Here is a 19000-nt window from a genome sequence, read left to right as displayed (position 1 = left end):
TTGGGAAAAGAAACGCAGAAAGAAGGAATTCTCAGGTTTGATGGGTGTCGGGATTGACTTTTCAATGAAGTGAAGGAAAATGAACGGTGAAGTGAAACGGTTGCTTTTAACTGAGGTCTCCCAGGACAGGATAAAGTGTTTAGGAACAAATTGAAGTAATCTCAGCAACTTGTTCTGTAACATCTCTGGCACTGTGTCAGCGTGAAAGTGTATGTTCGGGGCAAAACACAGACGTTTCTGCTGGTTTAATTATCACAGCGGTTGCAGCTTGTGTCCTTGCAGCTCCAAAATACACTCAGTCATCACTCTGGCTTAAATGACTTCATGACCCCGTCTGTACTCAGACCATAAAACCAGAGCGACAGGAATTCTTCAAGTCCTTCTGCGAAAAAGCACGGCGTATTCTGGAAAAGTTGGCCCATGTTGCCCTGCAGACGACCGCTGTTGTTCCCATCAAGCTCCACAATGACCAGTCAACCGTAATTGTACCCTGAATGTACTGCGGCACCACCCTTGCCAGTCTCGGTGGCTTGGCTGGCGGCCATTTTCTTTTTGGAAGGCCTTGAATCCCCCACCTGCAATTTCAGCTCCCTCTCAGCCAACTCTCTCATTGAAACGTACAATGCTTTGGTGCTAAAACGGGACACAAATGGGCTTTGCTGGGGATATTTCGGGAGCCCTTGCAGAATCCGTGGGTGGGACTGAGCCGTGCCACCCAGGTCATTGCGTTGCATCAGTCCGGAGAGAGTTAAGTTGAGGTTCCCCTACAGGACTGAAGAAACCATTTACTCAATATCAGAGCTGCCTGGTTTTTAATGGTGGGAATATCAACATGTTTATGCCGAACATAATCATAGTTACAGCAATGAGCACATCTTGCAGAGAGAATCTCCTTCTGTGCTGTGTGTTGCCTCACGTTGTAGGTTCACCACCTGTTTGGGATTATCTGCCAGTCAGCAGAAAGCACTCTAAAACTCCCAGTGTAAATTTTGTGTCTTATTCTTATTGTCACTTTAATCGTTATTGAAACAATTTCAGTCCTAAACATGCAATGAATATGAATACGATGTTGAGATTGAAACCACCCACTGATTACGTTATCCATTTACATCGTCATTGCAGCAAACATGTCACGTGACCAAAAAACTGTCCAAATGTCATTTCTTTCTTTCCTCGTTTTGCTGTCCTTGGCCCTCTGCAAACCCCTCCCTAATTCCATTGCACTGTCTGAGGCTTTCTTTGGATTTGCAAGTGGTATGAGTCACAATGACCATTTAAAAGGCTTTCTCATTAACCTGAACTTCCATCTCCATGTGCTTAAACTAGGCCACTCCAATTCATGTCTTGTTAAGTCTGTGAAATGCATGTCATGCTGCTTTCTTGCTGTGTCTTGGTCTTGCTTGTGCCCGGTCCGTGTTTTACGGCGCCCACATTCATGCCGGCGGGAGACAGCTCTCCTTCCGCTGAACCACAGGTTGACTTGAAGCTGGCCACAGTAAGTGCATAATTGCATGAGGTGCATTACAAAAGTTTGAAATTGGACTGCATGTGACTTAACCTCTTGAACAATGCCAAAATCATGCCAATTTGAAGGTATTTCTATCGAAGGAAGGACATTGCAAGGACCCGTTCTCGTATATGTGTAGGATGTAGAGATAACATTTTTAATTATTTTGTTTTTGTGTGGGTGGGAGGCGGAGGTAAGTAACTGCACTGCCCTCGGAGTCCTTGTAATTTGTTAAACTTAAACTGATTTTTTTCTCTCTCCCTAATTTCCTTTCATACATGTATTTCTTGTTTTCTGTTGAAGGAGTTGTTGTGAAAGACAATCTACATGGGAATGATTACCAATGTTTGCAAAGTCTTTATTCAGTTTATTGTTTTGAAGGATTTTATTTGTAATTAGAGACAGTGTAATGGACATTTGATGCTGTAAATCTGATCACCCAAGGGCGCAGATTTATAGATGTTATGAATAAACGTAATATGCAATGTGATGGATGCTACAAAGTATGACAATAATGTTTAGTCTGCTTTAATGCATGAATGCAAACAAAAAGGATCCACAGAGGGAATACCTTCCACCTTGGCATTCACTGAGTTATGCAGGACCAGTTGATTTACCTGGCTCTTCAGTGCAACATGATATCTGATTTGCAGCTCGAATCTACTCGTAGGAATACCTCCAACAGTACTACAACCTGCAAGAGGAGCCTATGGGGCGCATGAAGCGGAACGGGCCCTCCTTCACCTCCAAGGTGAAGGACATGCAGATGTTCTTTGGTCTCAATGCGACAGGCGTGCTGGACTCAAACACACTGGAGACGATGAGCAGCCCTCGATGTGGTGTTCCAGATGTGGAGGAGTACAGCCACATCCAGGGGACACGGTGGAACAAGAATGTCATCACCTACAGGTATCTATGTGGTCTTGATGTTTAGTGATCAAGATTTTATTGCTGTTAAAGTGGAGTAGAATTACAGTCTGAACCATAAGTCTGTAAATGAATAATGTAGGCTTGTCGGACCCAGGCTGAACTTGCCAAAAATATAGCGGTCTGGTTGTCCATAGAATGCGAACCCCGCCAATACGTGGGAAACATTGTGAGGCAGCAGGCAATAAAACCTTTGGCAGAAATAGGGAATAAGCAGCTGTCACAAATCATTGTGGTGAACAGATTTCTTTGGGGTTTGGGATTCCTGCCTCTGAGCGTAATTATGGGCTTGTTATAGTGTCAAGTTCACCATACATGCTTGAACTTATGTAAGACTGTCTGGAACGTCCTGATCCAGTTCTTCGTTAGTCCTGTCTGAGGCACGTCTGCTGGGTCACATACAGAATAGATGCATAATTAGAGAGAAACTACGACAGGCAGTAAAGTCTGTACAACCATTTGAATCATAAAAGTTTTATGGACTATCTATGGACTTTATTGGCTTTTATTCTTTGATTTATATTTAGGGACCACTGTGTCTTGTTTCAGCATTGGCAGGTACACCAGAGATTTGCTTCGCAACACTGTGGACTCTCTGGTTGAGTCAGCTTTCAGCGTTTGGGCCCGAGCCAGCAGTCTGACGTTCGTCAGGTCGCACACCCGCAACGCTGACATCATGGTGGAGTTTGTGACCCATGGTGGGTTTGTCTTCTCTGCTTCACACAGGGCAGGTGTAGGTGACATTCGGAAGTGCATGGAGCAGCTTGAGTCACAGGATGAAACGTGCACTTTTCAGTGATATAACAAGCATCGTGTAAAACACAATCACATTTAGACGAACGGAGACCCGTAATTTTCTTTTGGCTTAAAAGAAAATTGTGTTCTCTGTGGGTTTCTGTTTCATGTTTGGCCTGGATTGTGTCGTTAAGCGCATGGTGACTTGTATCCCTTTGACGGACCCAGAGGCATACTGGCTCATGCTTTCGGTCCAGGGCTGGGCATTGGAGGGGACACGCACTTTGACGACGATGAGCACTGGACAGCAGGAGAAACAGGTGCTGAACTGGATAATGCTGCCACTCCACTATGATACTGAAGAATATCACTTATTTGGATGCACTTTCTTTGTGCTATTGCAGGTTTTAATCTGTTTGTTGTAGCTGCACATGAATTCGGCCATGCGTTGGGCCTGAAGCACTCCAGAAACCCAGAGTCACTGATGTACCCGACCTACAAACCCTCCCCTTCAGCCAACCTATTATCCGGAGAAGATGTAGCAAATATCAATGCACTTTACAGTAACCAAGCTCTATCTATTTACAGCTATACATTTATTGTGCTGACAGTAACATTAATAAAGTTTAGTTACATTTTTAAATCCTGAGTGTTCAATCAAGTGGATGTGTGTTATAGGTCCAGTAACAGGTCGTCTGCATTACTTTTCGAGGTTTGGCTGGAGCTCTCAGCAAAACCCCCGGCAGTCAGGATCTCCGTTTCCTCAACTCATGCAGAACAAATGTGCTTCAGACCTGACCTTTGACGCCGTGTCCACTCTTGGGGATGCCACCTTCTTTTTCAGAGAAAGGTGTGTTGATGATTATTCTTCCTTTATTTATTCACAACTATATATGTTTAGTTCATGGAAAATGTTGGTTAAGCAGTTGCCCCGAGCAGCCACATTACAGCCTGTTTAGCACTCCCTCAATACTGCACTGATTTTTTTAAATGTCCCGATTAGACGATAAGGTCGAGGTTTTAATGTTTCGACTTAAGCGACAATGTTTTTCCCACAAGATACCTCTGGATTAAACATAATGAGCATTATGACATCAAAGAAGGTCCCATCACCAACTTTATGCCCAAGATTGAAACCAGCATCGATGCGGCCTTCTGGGTGCCCCGCAGATCCACCGCTTACCTCATTCACGGTGACAGTTTTTAATAATTCAGTACCTAAAAATGTAAATAATTTCGCCTCTCATTTATGAAAAGAAAACTCCACTGAATTGTATTTCTTTGTGTTGTCAGAGTCTACGTTCTGGACAGTGAAAGGCTCTCTTGTGAAGGGAAAGCCTCGAGCACTCAGCCACTTTGGATTTCCAGCCTGGGTCCAGGACGTTGATGCAGCAGTGCACATAGTGAAAACAGGACGCACCCTTTTCTTTATGCATGATATTTACTGGAGGTAAGGCAACAACATTAATACATTCGTTTTAAAATATCTTTACTTTTGTTATATATGTGTTATGGCAATGTTCCAGTCTTATAAACTTGTGACCAGTGCTGGACTCAGGGCACCAGCTGCATGCGGTGCAGCACCCCCGCATGCAGCTGGTGACTCAAGTTGAAATCAGCCATGATAGCATTTGCACTCCCTTAAAGGACCACTTTTCTTTGCCTGCACTCACCTACAGAGCATTTTGCATTCTTTTTTTCTGAAATTGTCCAACATCGTGCATTAGCCAAAGCCACATAACAAAGTCATGTACGCGTGCACTACAGACTGATTGAATTGAATAAAATCATACCGTTGGCCTACTTTTTTTATGCTTCAATTAACTACTTTTTTGAAAATCGTATTATAGTAAATGAAAGTGTTGTGGCATAACCGAGGCAAATGACAAAGCACCGCTAGGTAGGGACTTGCACATTTAAAAATGTTGACTCAGATCTGACTGAGATGTTTTGTTCGTCATTTGGACCTCACACAGAGAGCAAAGGGCTCAAATTGGATTTTCACGATGTGACCGTACCAGTAGCAGCCAAGAACAAATGTCTGAGCTTTGAAAGAGGAACAGAGGATCATGACTTCTGACGAACATTGTTTGTATCGTGTCTTTTCCAGTTACAATGAAAACCGAAGGGTTATGGATTTTGGTTACCCAAAGTACATCAGCGAGGACTTTCCTGGAGTCAACACAACAATAAATGCCGCCGTTCATAAAGAGGGTGAGCCAGCGTAATTATTATTGCCCACTTTATATGTTTGAAATGTAAGTTAAGTTGTTTGTTCACTTGAATGTTACTCAAATCTAAAAATGTTCCTCAACAAGCCACATAACTACAGTCGACAAACAGGGTGATGTCCTTATTTGAAAGAGCAGTAACCTTGTCTCGGGTTAGGAGGTAGTATACTTCTGTCTGTAGCCTGAAGGGGCTTTTGCAAGTTGTATTGTTATTAGTAGCACAGGAATGCTTATTTACATGCAACATCAGCTGAGTGTAGTGACGTTTTTACAGAGCATGTGGATCCCCTCTATGATTTAAACGGTATAATTTACCCACTTTACCACTCAAAGGCCTTCATTTGATATACTGTCATTTCAGCTGTGAGCAAAAGTGGATACTTAAGTTCAGAAAGACGCTCATCATCACGATCATCAACAACAAACAGCAAAAACATTCCAGACAACACAACATGATAAAGGTTAAATATGTGAATCGGCTTGTTTGTTTCTTGAACATTTGATTTTTGTTTTTCCCCTCATCTCAGGTTTTATCTACTTCTTTGTCGGACCAGAAGTCTACCAATACGACTACACCCAGAAACACGTTGTCGGAGTTGAGAAGGCAAATTCCTGGCTCGGATGTTGAAATATTGTGAATCCATGAACATGCAGAGAGCAAAATGTCCTGAAAGCCTTGATTAAATTAAATTATGAAAAGTAAAATAAAACACTGTGCTTCTTCACTTCCGAGTGGAGTTTTATTTATCAGTCAATGTTTGTCAAAATAAAATAATTACTATTCAAACCTGATAACGCATGTGTGTGTGCTTTGTATATGCATCCCACAGTAACATGCTACCAGCATCAGGTCTCGTGGTTAGTTTTTATCTAATCTGCACATCACAGTGGTGAACACATAAAGATATGACGAGTGTTTGCCTCACTAATGCCTGCAGGTTTTGACTTGTGAGTAGAATGTTCCACAATTCACAAATAGCACTTTCGGCTTATGGTTTCTGTACGATAAAACACGCTGTACACACTCGTCGTTCCCCATAACAGACAGAAAGCCTAGACGTTTTATGGAGACGTTTCATTGGGAGGTTTTAACCGCAAAACCTCGGGGCAGGTAGACCCAGCTGTAACTACCATGATTCTGTGCTTTTGTGCCATGTGATTGCCCAACTGCCCCTGAGAATATTCCCCTATAAAAAAAGTGAAGCTTGGTGGAATGTGCATTTAAAAGATGGAGTTGCTCTGGCTGTGGATACCTGTTTTGGGCTCTCTGGTGTTAGCAGAAGTCTTGTGGACTCTACCCATCGATCAGGATCAGTGGCCGAGGCCTGAGGATGTGGAGCTGGCTGAGGTTTGTAGGTGGACGACTGTCTTTATGGTTTATTTTAGACAAAGATATCCCTTTTGAAATGTTGCCGCTAATGCATATTGACTTACATGATTATGAACGTGACTTTGGTTGTGCAGGACATTTTGCAAACTGCAGCCAAGCAATGTTTTGCTACTGTGCATTTATTTAAAAAGGTAATATATTACTACAGCTTAATGCAGGAGTTTGTACTTACATTGCAATGTATGCATCTATTTCTATTTCCTAATATACCACTATTGAAACAAATATACCAATAATCTTTCTTTTTTTTAAATGCTTATTTTTGAACTGTTTTAAACAAACTGCTTTATGATTGTCAGAGAGGTAATTGGTCAACTGTCAATTAATTCTATTGCACATAGTGGAACCACAACACATACTAATATAAATACTAATAATTTCCAAGTATGGCTGTATCTCAATGTGACCAGTTGGACAGAGAAACACTAAATACGGGGTATCCCTATGGCTTTAAATTGCAGCTCCTTCTGCAAATCCACTTCTCAATTATGTCAAAACCCCTCATCTCCCTCTTTTAATTGACATAATTAACTGTGCATTTAATACGGTCAGTGAGGGATAATCCATACTTTTTATTTCTTTCATGAAATTAATCACCAAATTAGAAAAAAATAACATTGCTGAAAAATGGCAACACAATTTAGTAGTTGTAATTTAGGGGGAAATGATTTGTATTGATAATTAGTAATCCCTTGTAAGTCTAGTTTGTCTTTGCATCTGAAAACAAAAATGCGCCTTTAACCTCACCTCAAACATAGACTACATCACATACCGATACTGTAACTAGACTAGAGAAAACACCTTTAAGACCTGATCCTCCCGATCTGCACTCCTCTCAACAACAGGGCTACCTCAGGAGGTTTTACAACCCGAGCCCCGGAGGCAGCGTGTCGGGGAGAAGGGTCAGGTCCACGTCGTCAACCATGGAGGAGAAGATCAGAGAAATGCAAACCTTCTTTGGTCTGAGAGAGACAGGTGGTCTGGACTCTACCACCCTGGATGTGATGAAGGAGCCCAGCTGTGGTGTTCCAGATGTGGAAAACTTCAGCTTTTACCCCGGAAAGCCTAAATGGAAGAACAACACCATCACGTACATGTGAGATTTTTTGTTTTTACTGATTACCGTAATATTCTAAAATGAGTATTTTCTTGCAGATTTCATTTAGACAACAGATGATATGTTACGGGAGCTGCAGCTGTGGAACTTGTTATTCCTACTGTCTCACGTTTGTGCGTCCCTCTTTGGCCCTGCAGGATAGCCAAATACACTCCGGACATGAAGAGAGAGGACGTGGAAAAGTCCTTTCGTTCAGCCCTGAAGATGTGGATTGATGCTGCACCGCTGAGGTTCATCAAAGTCAACCATGGCAAAGCTGATATCGTCTTCTCCTTCGCCCGCAGAAGTAAATCTGAAAATCCCTTCTCAAGAATTACCATTCATTGTTAATAATAATACACAAAGAAAGAGTCCTCTCCAAATCATAGCGTGAAGAAGTGTATTTTCTGTTGCAGCTCATGGAGATTTCTTTCCCTTTGATGGACCCCGGGGAGTGCTGGCTCACGCCTTTCAGCCAGGAGAGGGGATAGGAGGAGACGTGCACTTTGATGAAGATGAAACATGGGCCGGAGGGAGGCAAGGTTTGTCAGAATGAAACACAAAAGATTACACGATAATTCCGTATCTACTGTATGTTCTATAGCTTAGCTTCCGTCGCATAGAAGCTAAGAATCAGAAGCTATGAAATGTTCTTCTACATTTTAGAGGGAATCATTGTTTCTTTCACTCCACTTTACAGTTTTAGTTACGTTAAGGATATACAAACAAAGATCAACTCAACACACTAATGGATACATAATAATTAACCAAAATATGATATAATAATGTCATTGGGGAAATTTCCTGCACAATGAGAATTTTTCCTTTTGATACTTTGGGGACATTTTGCTGACAACACTTTGATTCCAAGCCTTTTACTTATTTTTACATGTTAGTATTTGCACTTTTCCTTAAAGGGGAAATTCTCCACCTTTTACGTTGATGTCCTATCACTGCTGATCTTGCAGTTTGTGCTGTATTTACTGAGAAAGCTGATCTCTCCTGCTGCGGAGCCAGGCCGGTTGTGCTTACATGTACCAGGATGCATTACACGCAAGCGGCAATTGCGCTGTGTCTGACAAATAAACAAAATAAACCCACCAAACATTGACACTGACATTCATTACAGCAGACTGATTCCGTTTCTGTTGAAATCGGAGGGCAAGTTTGTATTTGCTCTCGGCAGCTGAGAGTCGTGTCTCCGTCGTTCATATACGGATGAACATCTGGGTCAGCCAAAACACTGTAAAATCGAAAAACCTTGTCCATAACATCCTCTGCACTCTTATGTTGGGATGGCATTTTCTCCGTTGGAAACTTAACACAAAGGAACAACAACAAGGACATTTTTAACCTCATTGTGCCCCACATAGAAGCACTCTGTAGTTCTTCCTCATACTGTGATGAAGAAGAACACATTTTCAGCATAATTCTGTGAGGATTTACCAGCCAAATGTACTAATAGGACTTGTCTGTTGCTGTGTTTCAGGTTACAGCCTGTTCGCTGTTGCAGCTCATGAGCTCGGCCACTCACTGGGTTTGACCCACTCAAAAGACCCCTCTGCTATCATGTACCCCAACTACAGGTATAAAAGCAGCACGCAGTACTCTCTATCCAACGATGATGTGCTTGGGATCCAAACACTGTATGGTGAGGAGGAAATTAAAAGTGTGCAGTGACTGTTTGCGCAAAATGGAAATAATACGATCAGAGAGGAGTGCACCTTTATGTGCAATGCCATATCTAATGCATTCTGTCCCAACGTTTCTTAGGAAAAGAAACAAGAAAAGTTGAAACACAACCAGCTCCCAAAAAGTGTGACCCCAACCTTTCTTTTGATGCAGCAGTTATGATCCAAAACGAGATAGTTTTCTTTAAGAACAGGTACATAATATGTCAAATATGTTTTATATTATGATTGCAACAGACCTTCAAAGATGCAACTGAGTCTGCCTATTGTTTCAACCCAGGTACATGTGGATGAGAACAACGCAGACAACTTATTGGAATCGCCTGAGAGAGAGCCACAGCAGCACATTACCCGGCATCAGCTCTCACATGGATGCCGCGTATGACATCGCTGCCAAAGGCGTGGCGTACATATTCACTGGTAGAGTAATGGACAGTCTGCAAAGCATCACTTAGGGTTTGTCAGCATGACATTGCTGGATTTCCAGTGGGGAAGGAGGGGGGGTACACAAAATGCGACCAAATTACAGCCTTGTGCAACTTAAGTGATGCAGTCCATGCAAGAGGCTAATTGAGTTTGGCAGTGCTTGTGGTATGTTGCTGTTTTTCATAGTGTTCCAAAATGCAGTGACACGGCTGTGTTTTTCCAGGTCATATGTACTGTGTGGTTCGAGAGCTTAAGATGAAAAGTCATGCTGGCTCCATCTACGAGTACGGCTTCTCCTCCCAAGTCAGGCAGGTTGACGCTGCCGTGCATATCAGTGAATCTGGGAAGACGGTCTTCTTCACAGGAGAGGTTTATTACAGGTGACTTGTTCTGTTGCTAACTTGCTTCACATTTGAACATTATTTTCTGTTTCGATCATGTATATTTTACATGAAAAGGAAAACCCATCAAAATGAATGAATAAATACATTATCCATATCTACACTGCACCTATAACACCCATTCAAAGGCAGTACATGAGTTTGTATGACTATTAAATTAACTGCCAGACCAAAAGGAAGTCTAGATTATAGCTTAACAGCAGAAATGGTAATCAACAAACACATTATTTTAAAATATTGAGCTGGATGCACTATACTAACTATACATACTAACATTCCCGCACTGAAAAAGACACGAATAATCAATGTATTAATAATAATAATCCAATCTCAGGTATGATGAGCGCAGGAGAAGGATGGACCCCGGCTTCCCCAGACTCATCCAAACAGACTGGCCTGGAATACCGAGAAGGGTCGATGCTGCCTTCAAGTTACGTAGATGGTAAACGGAAAGAGAAAAACTGTCACACTTTTCGGCCATGAACTTTGTATAATATAGACCTAAGCAGCAGGATACAAATAGAGCACAACTGAAATAGAAGTTGGAATTTCTTGTTTTTACTGTGTTTAGGTGGTAGACGGGTGGGGCTTACCGCACTGGACACACTTTTATACTGAAAACGCCATTCGACCCAGTTTTGGAACAATGTGTTCGTCAAGTAGGAATCCTGTGTTTACAGCTAAAGTTCTTTGTTCACATTTCAGCTCATTTGCTTTGAAACAACACCAAGTGATAACACACTTTTTGTATGATGTTCTGTTGACAGGTAGCATCTTCCTCTTCAGCGGGACAAAATCCTACCAGTATGACTTCAATCAAAACCGGGTGGTGAATATTATTCCAGCAAATTCTTGGCTAGGATGTTGATACAGTCAATACAGTGGTGGGCAAGTTTCTGAGAAAACATCCTTGAACTGCTATAGTTGTAAATCTGAGATAATAAGTAGGTAACGTCATGTATTTGACTGAATTGTTGCAGTTTAGATTTGTGGGGCATGTGTGTACCTGTATGCCAATTACATCTCTGATCGCCCTCTCGGGTACAATGACATGTATACATCTTCTTATATGAAAGGATGTACAGTACTGAGAACATATAATGTGAATATCAAACTCAAAGTGTATCATTTTTTTACAAATATCGTGGATTTTTTTCCTGGATGTTTGTCCTCAGATGTACATTCAGTACCATTTAATAACCTCCTAATGTTAGTGTAGACGTAGCTTTGAGCTTTGTAAATATGAATATAAATGAACAGGATGTGTCTTATTAAACTGGACAGTAAAATGTCATTTTTGTCCATAAATCTCAGATGCTTTTGTACAGCACAGTTGTTTCATCTTTGATCTTCAATGCAGTGGTGGAAGATTCTTTAGCTCCAATGTAAACATACCCCACTAAGAGTTAAAGTCTTGCATTCAAAATTCCACTTGAGTAAAACATGTACAGGTATTATTAACAAAATGTACTCTAAGAATAAAAGTGCTCCGCATGCAGAATATAAAATGGTGTTGCATTATTTTATATAATATTATTATTTTCTAAGATGCATTAGCATGTCAGCAGCATTTCAATCCTGTTGCTGGTCGCGGTTTTTTTAGATGCATCACAGATTCTGAAAATTTTAATCTGCAAAGTAAACCATTAATTACAGCTGCCAAATACATGTAATGGTGTAAAATGTGCAATATGTAAAAAAGAACAAGTATAAAGCCACATAAGATGAAAATACCCAGGTACATCAGAATTCTAGAGTACTTACAGTGACCACCCATCTTTTTTTTTCTCTTTGCAAGCAATAAGGATTGTATTTTTTTACTTGACAAAACATACGTATATAAGTAGTCAGGAAGGTGCAAATGAGCAGTTTCTGTCCACTCAGTCAGTTGTAACATGAGCTGAAGTGTCCCTGTGATTTTGAAGTCAGTGCAATGCGACTTTAGCAACATTGGCGTCCAGAAATGGCAGTGAGAGGTCGTTCCAGCCTCCACCAGTGGACCTCAGTGCCTTGAAAGAAAGTCATGTGATGTGAGTTAAATGCACTCCCTCATGTTTACCCACCAAACTGGACTATGGTCCCTGTAAATCAAACGTTATAACAAAGCACATGAAAACACTGAAAACAACTAAATGTTGGCAAATTATTTTTCGGGATGAGTGACAGATTGTGAGTTCCTGCTTTTCCACCAAACACCAGAATTTAAGGATGAACAAAGCAAATCAGTGTCATTTAATTGAGATGCTTGTTTGCAGCTCAGCGTTTGACTTTGGCTCTCATGTTACTGTATACTGTACATTACTCTTGTCTAGTTTAGTGCACTGTGCACATGTGACAGAATATACAAACGCATCAGAAGGTGAATCATAAAGGTGGGATGAAAAGAGGTGCATGAAGGCATCTCATTAAAAGAAATGGTGAAGAACAGAAGAAAACAATAAAAACTGCTTCACAGATGTTTCATGAGTGAAGTTAAGATCCTCCTACTGTGTTATCAGAGGGGCCACTATTTACTCCCCCCACCCCCTTCTGGCACAGGGCCTTGTGTTAACATTTGCTAAAGGGGACACTGCATACTCTTATTCAGCTTATACAATACACACCTCAACCTGCCAAGGCTGTCTTGATAAGAGGAGAGTGGACTGAAAAATTTTTTAAATTTAAATATGTCTCTTGCTTATTTTTGGATTGTGCTGCTGGGTTGTTTAGCCCTTAGTCATGCAGCACCTACCATCGCTCCAACAGTTTCACCAGAGGACGAAGACCTGGCGGAGGTAATGCAGAATATATCTTAAAATCCTCCATAAATATTAGTGGTAAGAAGTGTCTGGACCGACCAGGTGATTACAGGGGAACATCTTGCATTTAAAGACACTAGTGATGAGAGAGATGAGACAGGTTGCGAGAAGTCTCTAAATTTGTGTAGACGGGAAATAAGCTCTGCCATAGTCAGATTAAATGAACTATGAATTGCTTGCAATAAAATCATCATCTTCTGTTATCAGGGATACCTCTCTCGCTTCTACGCTGATGTTGGCGTGACAAACTCCTCAGTGCAGAGAATCGTTAAGAGCTCCTTCAGCCAGGATCTAGAGACCATGCAGGCTTTCTTTGGCCTCGAGGTAATTACCAAGAATTGAAAGCTTTGAAGTCTAGGTCTGCACTCTTGTAATCAAAGAAATTGTGACTGCTTATAACTGACAAAGGATTGATCGTGTGGCAAATGGCAAAATGTTCTCCGTTTTTCGTCTGACCATCAGGTGACGGGTGTGTTGAATAATGAGACTGTGGAGGCGATGAAGGCACCCAGGTGCGGTGTGTCAGACATCAGCCGATATGGACACTTTGCTGGGAAACCCAAATGGGAGAAAAGGCTGATAACATACAGGTAGCTGGTATAGGAGCGTGTTGTTATTGTCAATACTTATGTCACTCAGTTCGTATTTTTGTTGGTTGAACATATAAATAAAGATGATGATGATGACAACATGCTGTATGAAATGATTTCAACAGGATCACTCAGTACACTCAAGATCTCATCCAGAGTCAGGTGGATGCCACCATTGCTCAGGCCTTCCAACTCTACAGCGATGTCATCCCTCTGGACTTCAAACAGGTCAACAGCGGTGCTGCGGACATCATGATCCTCTTCAAGGGGGGATGTGAGTCTGGATTGAACGAGAGATGCTCAGACAGCCTGCTGATGTTTATGTGAATCCTTTTCTCTGAATGCAATTAAAGATTGTTTGTGCTATTGCAGATCACGGGGACTTTTACCCTTTTGACGGGGCGAATGGAGTCTTGGCTCATGCTAACTCTCCTGGACTGGGTCAGGGTGGAGACACACATTTTGATGATGATGAAAGGTGGACTCTTACCCAAAGAGGTAAAGTGTAATATCTGTGCAGTTCCCACAGAGGTATACTGTATAATCTCTCTCTATATAAATACTATATACAAATGTACTTCCTTATAGAACAGATATTATTAGATAAGTTAATGTACTGTATACAAAACTGGTCTAACATTGTAACCTGCTGTGTTGAGGTGTGAATCTGCTGCTGGTGGCGGCCCATGAGTTTGGCCACGCTTTGGGCCTGGATCACTCCAGGGACAGACGTGCACTAATGTATCCCAGTTATCATTATGTCAACACAAACGGATACAGGCTGCCAGACGATGACAAGCGTGGGGTTCAAGCCCTTTATGGTGAGCAAAACATCAGACACCACGCAGTCTTTGACATTAAAATTGGATTAAATTAGGATGAGACAATCTTCCATTAAAACTTTTCAAGGTGGATATTGCAAAACTAAGGCCAAGCCAATTTCTTCTGAGCAACATCGCAAAATCTTCTATTCAACCAGTAACCAACTGACATATAAATGAATATCCTGTGCTGTAGTTTTGTAATTTTCAACTTCACATTTGGATGGAATGAACTGCATTGGAATTACTCTGGATCTATTTTATATTCATTGTGGTTTGTATGCTTGAGAGTCAGACTAGCTTTAAACATGGGTTTAAGGCCCAAGCATAAATACATGTTTCTAAAAGTGCGTCTTTTAGTTTTTATGTTGATAGTCATTTGCCATATGATGACTAAAGATTCTAGATGAGTCAATTCTGATGTTGCTAATCCATCTCTCAGGCAGCCGTACATCAGTACCCACAACAGCACCAAAACCTGAACCACCTCCTGGCCCGGACCCTGGACCAGAACCAGAGGAACCAACAGAGGATCCGAACCCAGACCCTCTGCCCAACCCACGAAATGAGCAGTGCAGCCGCGACCTGGTGTTTGATGCTGCTACCTCCATCAGGGGAGACATGTTCTTCTTCAAAAACGGGTACATTTTGATGCTGTAACAATCTTCTTGTTTGAGTGGGACATATAAGTAATTACATCTTTTTACATTTCAATTTTTAAATCCTTACTAGATACTATTGGAGGAAGAGTTCAACTGCCAGAGGAATCCGTTTCACGAAAGTGAACACAAAATGGTCACAAATCAACTCTGTCGATGCTGCCTTTGAAGTCCCATCCAAGGATGTGGTGTATCTTTTTGAAGGTAATGTTCATAAGGGTTTTGTTAGGTTTTAATGTTGAATATACTCTTTAGTACTTAATTAGTACTGCGAAGACGTAGGCAACCACACGATATAATTACCTCCAAATGTTTCTCTACAGGTCGCCAATACTGGGGCATAAGGGCTTATGCAAAAACAGTCATTTCAGGTTTTCCAAAGTCTCTCACCAACCTCGGCCTCCCCTCTTCAGTCAGTAAGGTGGATGCAGCCGTCTATGTGCCAACCACCAGAAAAACACTCATTTTTGTGAACAACCAGTATTGGAGGTGAGTGTCATGATCAAGTCTTTTTTGTTGTTGTTGTTAACGTGCCATGTGTCCGCTGGTCTTTTGTAGATAAAATGAATACAAACACCGACCATTGAGATATTTATTGGGTACGGCTGCATACCTTCAAGGCATTTTTTAATTCTCTCTCTTTTTTCTCTCGCAGCTATGATGCGGGCAGAAACCAAATGGACTTTGGATATCCACGATTCATCACTCAGGATTTCCCTGGCATCGGCTCCAAAGTGGATGCAGCCTTTGAGAATTATGGTGAGAAATTTCGTGCAAGTAACTCATTCACCCCATTTCACAAAACGGAAAACAATCATCATCATAATCAGTATTCTTATATTAAGAGAATCGATTGACTGTTTCACTTATTTGCTTTCCTGCCGAGAGTTAGAGGAGAAGATTGTTACCACTCTCATGTGTCAAACATGATGTTGGTCCATTAGATATGTAGCTACAGCCAGGAAGTTAGCTTAGCCTAGCGTAAAGACTGGAAGCAGGGGGAAACAGCTAGCCTGGTTCTGTCCAAGTCATAAGGGAGTTACGTGGTAGATTATTCCTTGATTGGGCATCAAGTTATTCCTTTAACAACTGATCAAATCAAAAATGTGTCATGTGAAAAGTTTCGCAGTGACTAACCCACGGAGTATTTCCAAACGTAAATATTTTTCTCAGGAGTTGATGGAGACCAAAACAAAGCTTAAAGTTAAAATACATAATGAGGGTGAATAGTAGACTTACAATTGTAAGGTTGCTGGAAACACGGCTCGAAATAAATGCTAAAGTTACTCTGTATCTACTGGATGTGTTAATTGGTAGCGGTTTGCGTACACATTCACCATAATAACATCAATACTTGCATATTAATTGAATCTTCCCTCCCACAGGATACCTATACTTCTCAAATGGCCCCAGACAGAGTGAATACTACCTGCAGTACAAGAGAGTGATCCGTGTACTGCTCAACTACGGCTGGCTCAACTGCTATTGAGAACTCACCTACACAAGTCTCTGTACAAGATGTGACTGCAGTTGAAAAAAAATTAAATGAATGACAGTATTATCTATTGTTATGATGTGGGATAACAGTTTTCAGAGACAGTCTAACTACTGTTGGCGCATGGCAAATAACAGGATCAAACCAAGGCAAAGGTCAGTGAGTGATAACCATTCAATCAATTCTGTAAATTATCCTTGACCTGCTTCGAAATGTTCATATTTTTCCATGGGGAAAATAAGCACCAATAGTGAACGTATTTGTTTGGAGATGTTTAAGCTAAATTGCACAACTTTGAATCTAAACTAAAGGGGTTTAAAGTTACCCTTTGCACACATCCAAGGGTTACAAATAAAGAGCTCCTCTGCAATTCCACTGCACAAATTGTCATAACAGGCCCCAGCTTGCAGAGTATATATATTTGGATACAAAATTAGCAAACAACTCAAGCCATTAGTTCTTCTTGATCATGTCCTAACTGTTATGTTGTGAAATAATCTAGTATTTTGCCTGTATGCTGCAATTTTAGAATTAGGACCACAGGGCTTGTTTAGTGCAATTCTGGCCACATGAGAGGAGATCCCAATTTAGAAAGAGAGCAGTCACTACTGTTTTCATGAACACGGATAAATTAAGGATTTTATGGTTTAGTGTTTTATGGTCTTTTATGGTTTAGTGTTGAGATGCTTGGCACAAAACAAACCAAGGAGGTGATTAAGTGCAGGAGATACCACCATAATACGGGAGCTTTAAAGGGCTGGTTCACCAAAATAAATAAGGTTTGAGATATTTATCAGTGAACTTTCTGCTTCCACTCCAATATAATGAATGGGATCTTATATCTATCATCTTCAATGAACGGCAACATCGCTTTCCAGTCAACATTTGTTATTTGGACTATTCCAGTAGAACGAAAACTGTCCACAGTGACAGACCAGGACATTGTCTCTGGGAAAAAAGACATGTTGCTGTTGAAAATTTCAAATTTAATTTTACAATTATGTTAGCATCACATAGTAAATTAAATTGATCTCCATTGTATTAAAGTCTCATTTCTAGCAGTCACTCGTGGATTTGAAGGACTGTTTTTTTCTCCTTGGTTGTAGGTGTGGTATATATATGCTCTGCAAGATTTCCCTATAATCTGTGTTTTGTTCTCTGCACTTGAAACAGCCACACAAACATTTAAGTCTGTGCCACATAGGCCATTTTGCAATGATGAGGAATGAGGTAAGATATTATTTTAAAGCACTGAAGGTGCCAGAAAGAGGGAAAACTAAAAAATCAAAAGAAAGAGAATATGTTTTTGAGAGTTATTTTGACCATAACGAGAGTTGTTTAGATCACAAATATATCAGTTAACAGCTGCTGGAGCAGAAACAATGCTATTTGACTATTGATGCGTATGGAGTTCAGCTATGAGAAGACCTTTTAGACAAAAGAAAAAACTGGAAAGAGGAACATGATTCAAGTTTTATCTTAAATTATGTTCAGAAATGGTGTATAAAATGGTGTAAAAATTTGCAGTTGAGAAAAATAAGAATATATAAATAACTAATTGTATCAACATTAAGGTAAGCCTGAGAAAAACATCTGCTTTTGTAAACTTTGTGTTCAGATTAAAAGCAGAAAACTATTTTCTCTCACTCAAAGTTTCCACATGGTGTAAGAACTGCGATCAAGTCAGCAGACACTCAGATCTCCGTGGTCAACTCAGCAGACACTTAAATTGTAGTGCACCTATACGCTGAAACTTACGGTAAACGCAACCAAACGGCACAGATCGGGAGCGAGCGAAGGACTTTGCAAAGTTAGCGGAAAGATTAACGTGAGACAACTTCCGGTTTTCTCCAGACGAACATCCGGTTTTCAGAATAAGATGCCAACAAAGTATACATATTGCATAATGAAATGAGATTAAATTAATTATATTCACATTAAGTATAAAACATGCTACCTGCATCTCCTGAGTTAAAGGGAAAATACACCTAAATTGTGCGTAAAGTGTCTTTATTCTTTGATTTGAGGGTTGCTGGAAGTTAATAATACCTGACTGACGGTCAATTAAGATATTTTACGAAGCAAAAACTCTGAACTGAATTTGTATCTACAAATGGCAAATTTCTGAAGTTTTTAAGGTAGAAAACCGGAAGTTATCTCACGTTAATCTTTCCGCTAACTTTGCAAAATCCTTCGCTCGCTCCCGATCTGTACCGTTTGGTTGCGTTTACCG

The 19000-nt window shown here is 40.8% G+C and overlaps 3 protein-coding genes across 3 annotated transcripts; all 3 read left to right on the top strand.

Moving 5' to 3' along the window:
• Positions 1 to 1360: 1360 nt before the first annotated feature.
• mmp20b (matrix metallopeptidase 20b (enamelysin)) lies at positions 1361 to 6028 on the top strand. The gene is made up of 10 exons (XM_031860922.1): positions 1361 to 1495; positions 2178 to 2416; positions 2984 to 3132; positions 3364 to 3489; positions 3574 to 3732; positions 3848 to 4019; positions 4229 to 4362; positions 4463 to 4619; positions 5280 to 5383; positions 5928 to 6028. The coding sequence occupies exons 1-10, from the start codon at positions 1361 to 1363 to the stop codon at positions 6026 to 6028; spliced, it is 1476 nt and encodes a 491-aa protein (XP_031716782.1).
• A 600-nt stretch (positions 6029 to 6628) lies between these two features.
• Positions 6629 to 11272, top strand: mmp20a (matrix metallopeptidase 20a (enamelysin)). Its single transcript, XM_031860920.1, has 10 exons — positions 6629 to 6748; positions 7636 to 7886; positions 8045 to 8193; positions 8303 to 8428; positions 9376 to 9537; positions 9660 to 9771; positions 9858 to 9997; positions 10227 to 10383; positions 10739 to 10846; positions 11176 to 11272. Exons 1-10 carry the CDS (start codon positions 6629 to 6631, stop codon positions 11270 to 11272), a joined length of 1422 nt encoding a protein of 473 aa, XP_031716780.1.
• A 1774-nt stretch (positions 11273 to 13046) lies between these two features.
• On the top strand, positions 13047 to 17297 carry LOC116390818 (collagenase 3-like). Its single transcript, XM_031860919.1, has 11 exons — positions 13047 to 13178; positions 13410 to 13526; positions 13665 to 13792; positions 13918 to 14066; positions 14165 to 14290; positions 14452 to 14613; positions 15056 to 15254; positions 15346 to 15476; positions 15596 to 15761; positions 15928 to 16031; positions 16658 to 17297. The coding sequence occupies exons 1-11, from the start codon at positions 13071 to 13073 to the stop codon at positions 16759 to 16761; spliced, it is 1494 nt and encodes a 497-aa protein (XP_031716779.1). The 5' UTR covers positions 13047 to 13070; the 3' UTR covers positions 16762 to 17297.
• Positions 17298 to 19000: the final 1703 nt, after the last annotated feature.

The sequence above is a fragment of the Anarrhichthys ocellatus genome, unplaced genomic scaffold (genome assembly GCF_004355925.1).
Source record: "Anarrhichthys ocellatus isolate YVR2014 unplaced genomic scaffold, GSC_Weel_1.0 scaffold24, whole genome shotgun sequence".
In the NCBI taxonomy this organism is placed as follows: Eukaryota; Metazoa; Chordata; class Actinopteri; order Perciformes; family Anarhichadidae; genus Anarrhichthys; species Anarrhichthys ocellatus.
Note: the sequence above shows the minus strand (reverse complement) of the source record. Positions and strands in the feature narration are given on the sequence as shown.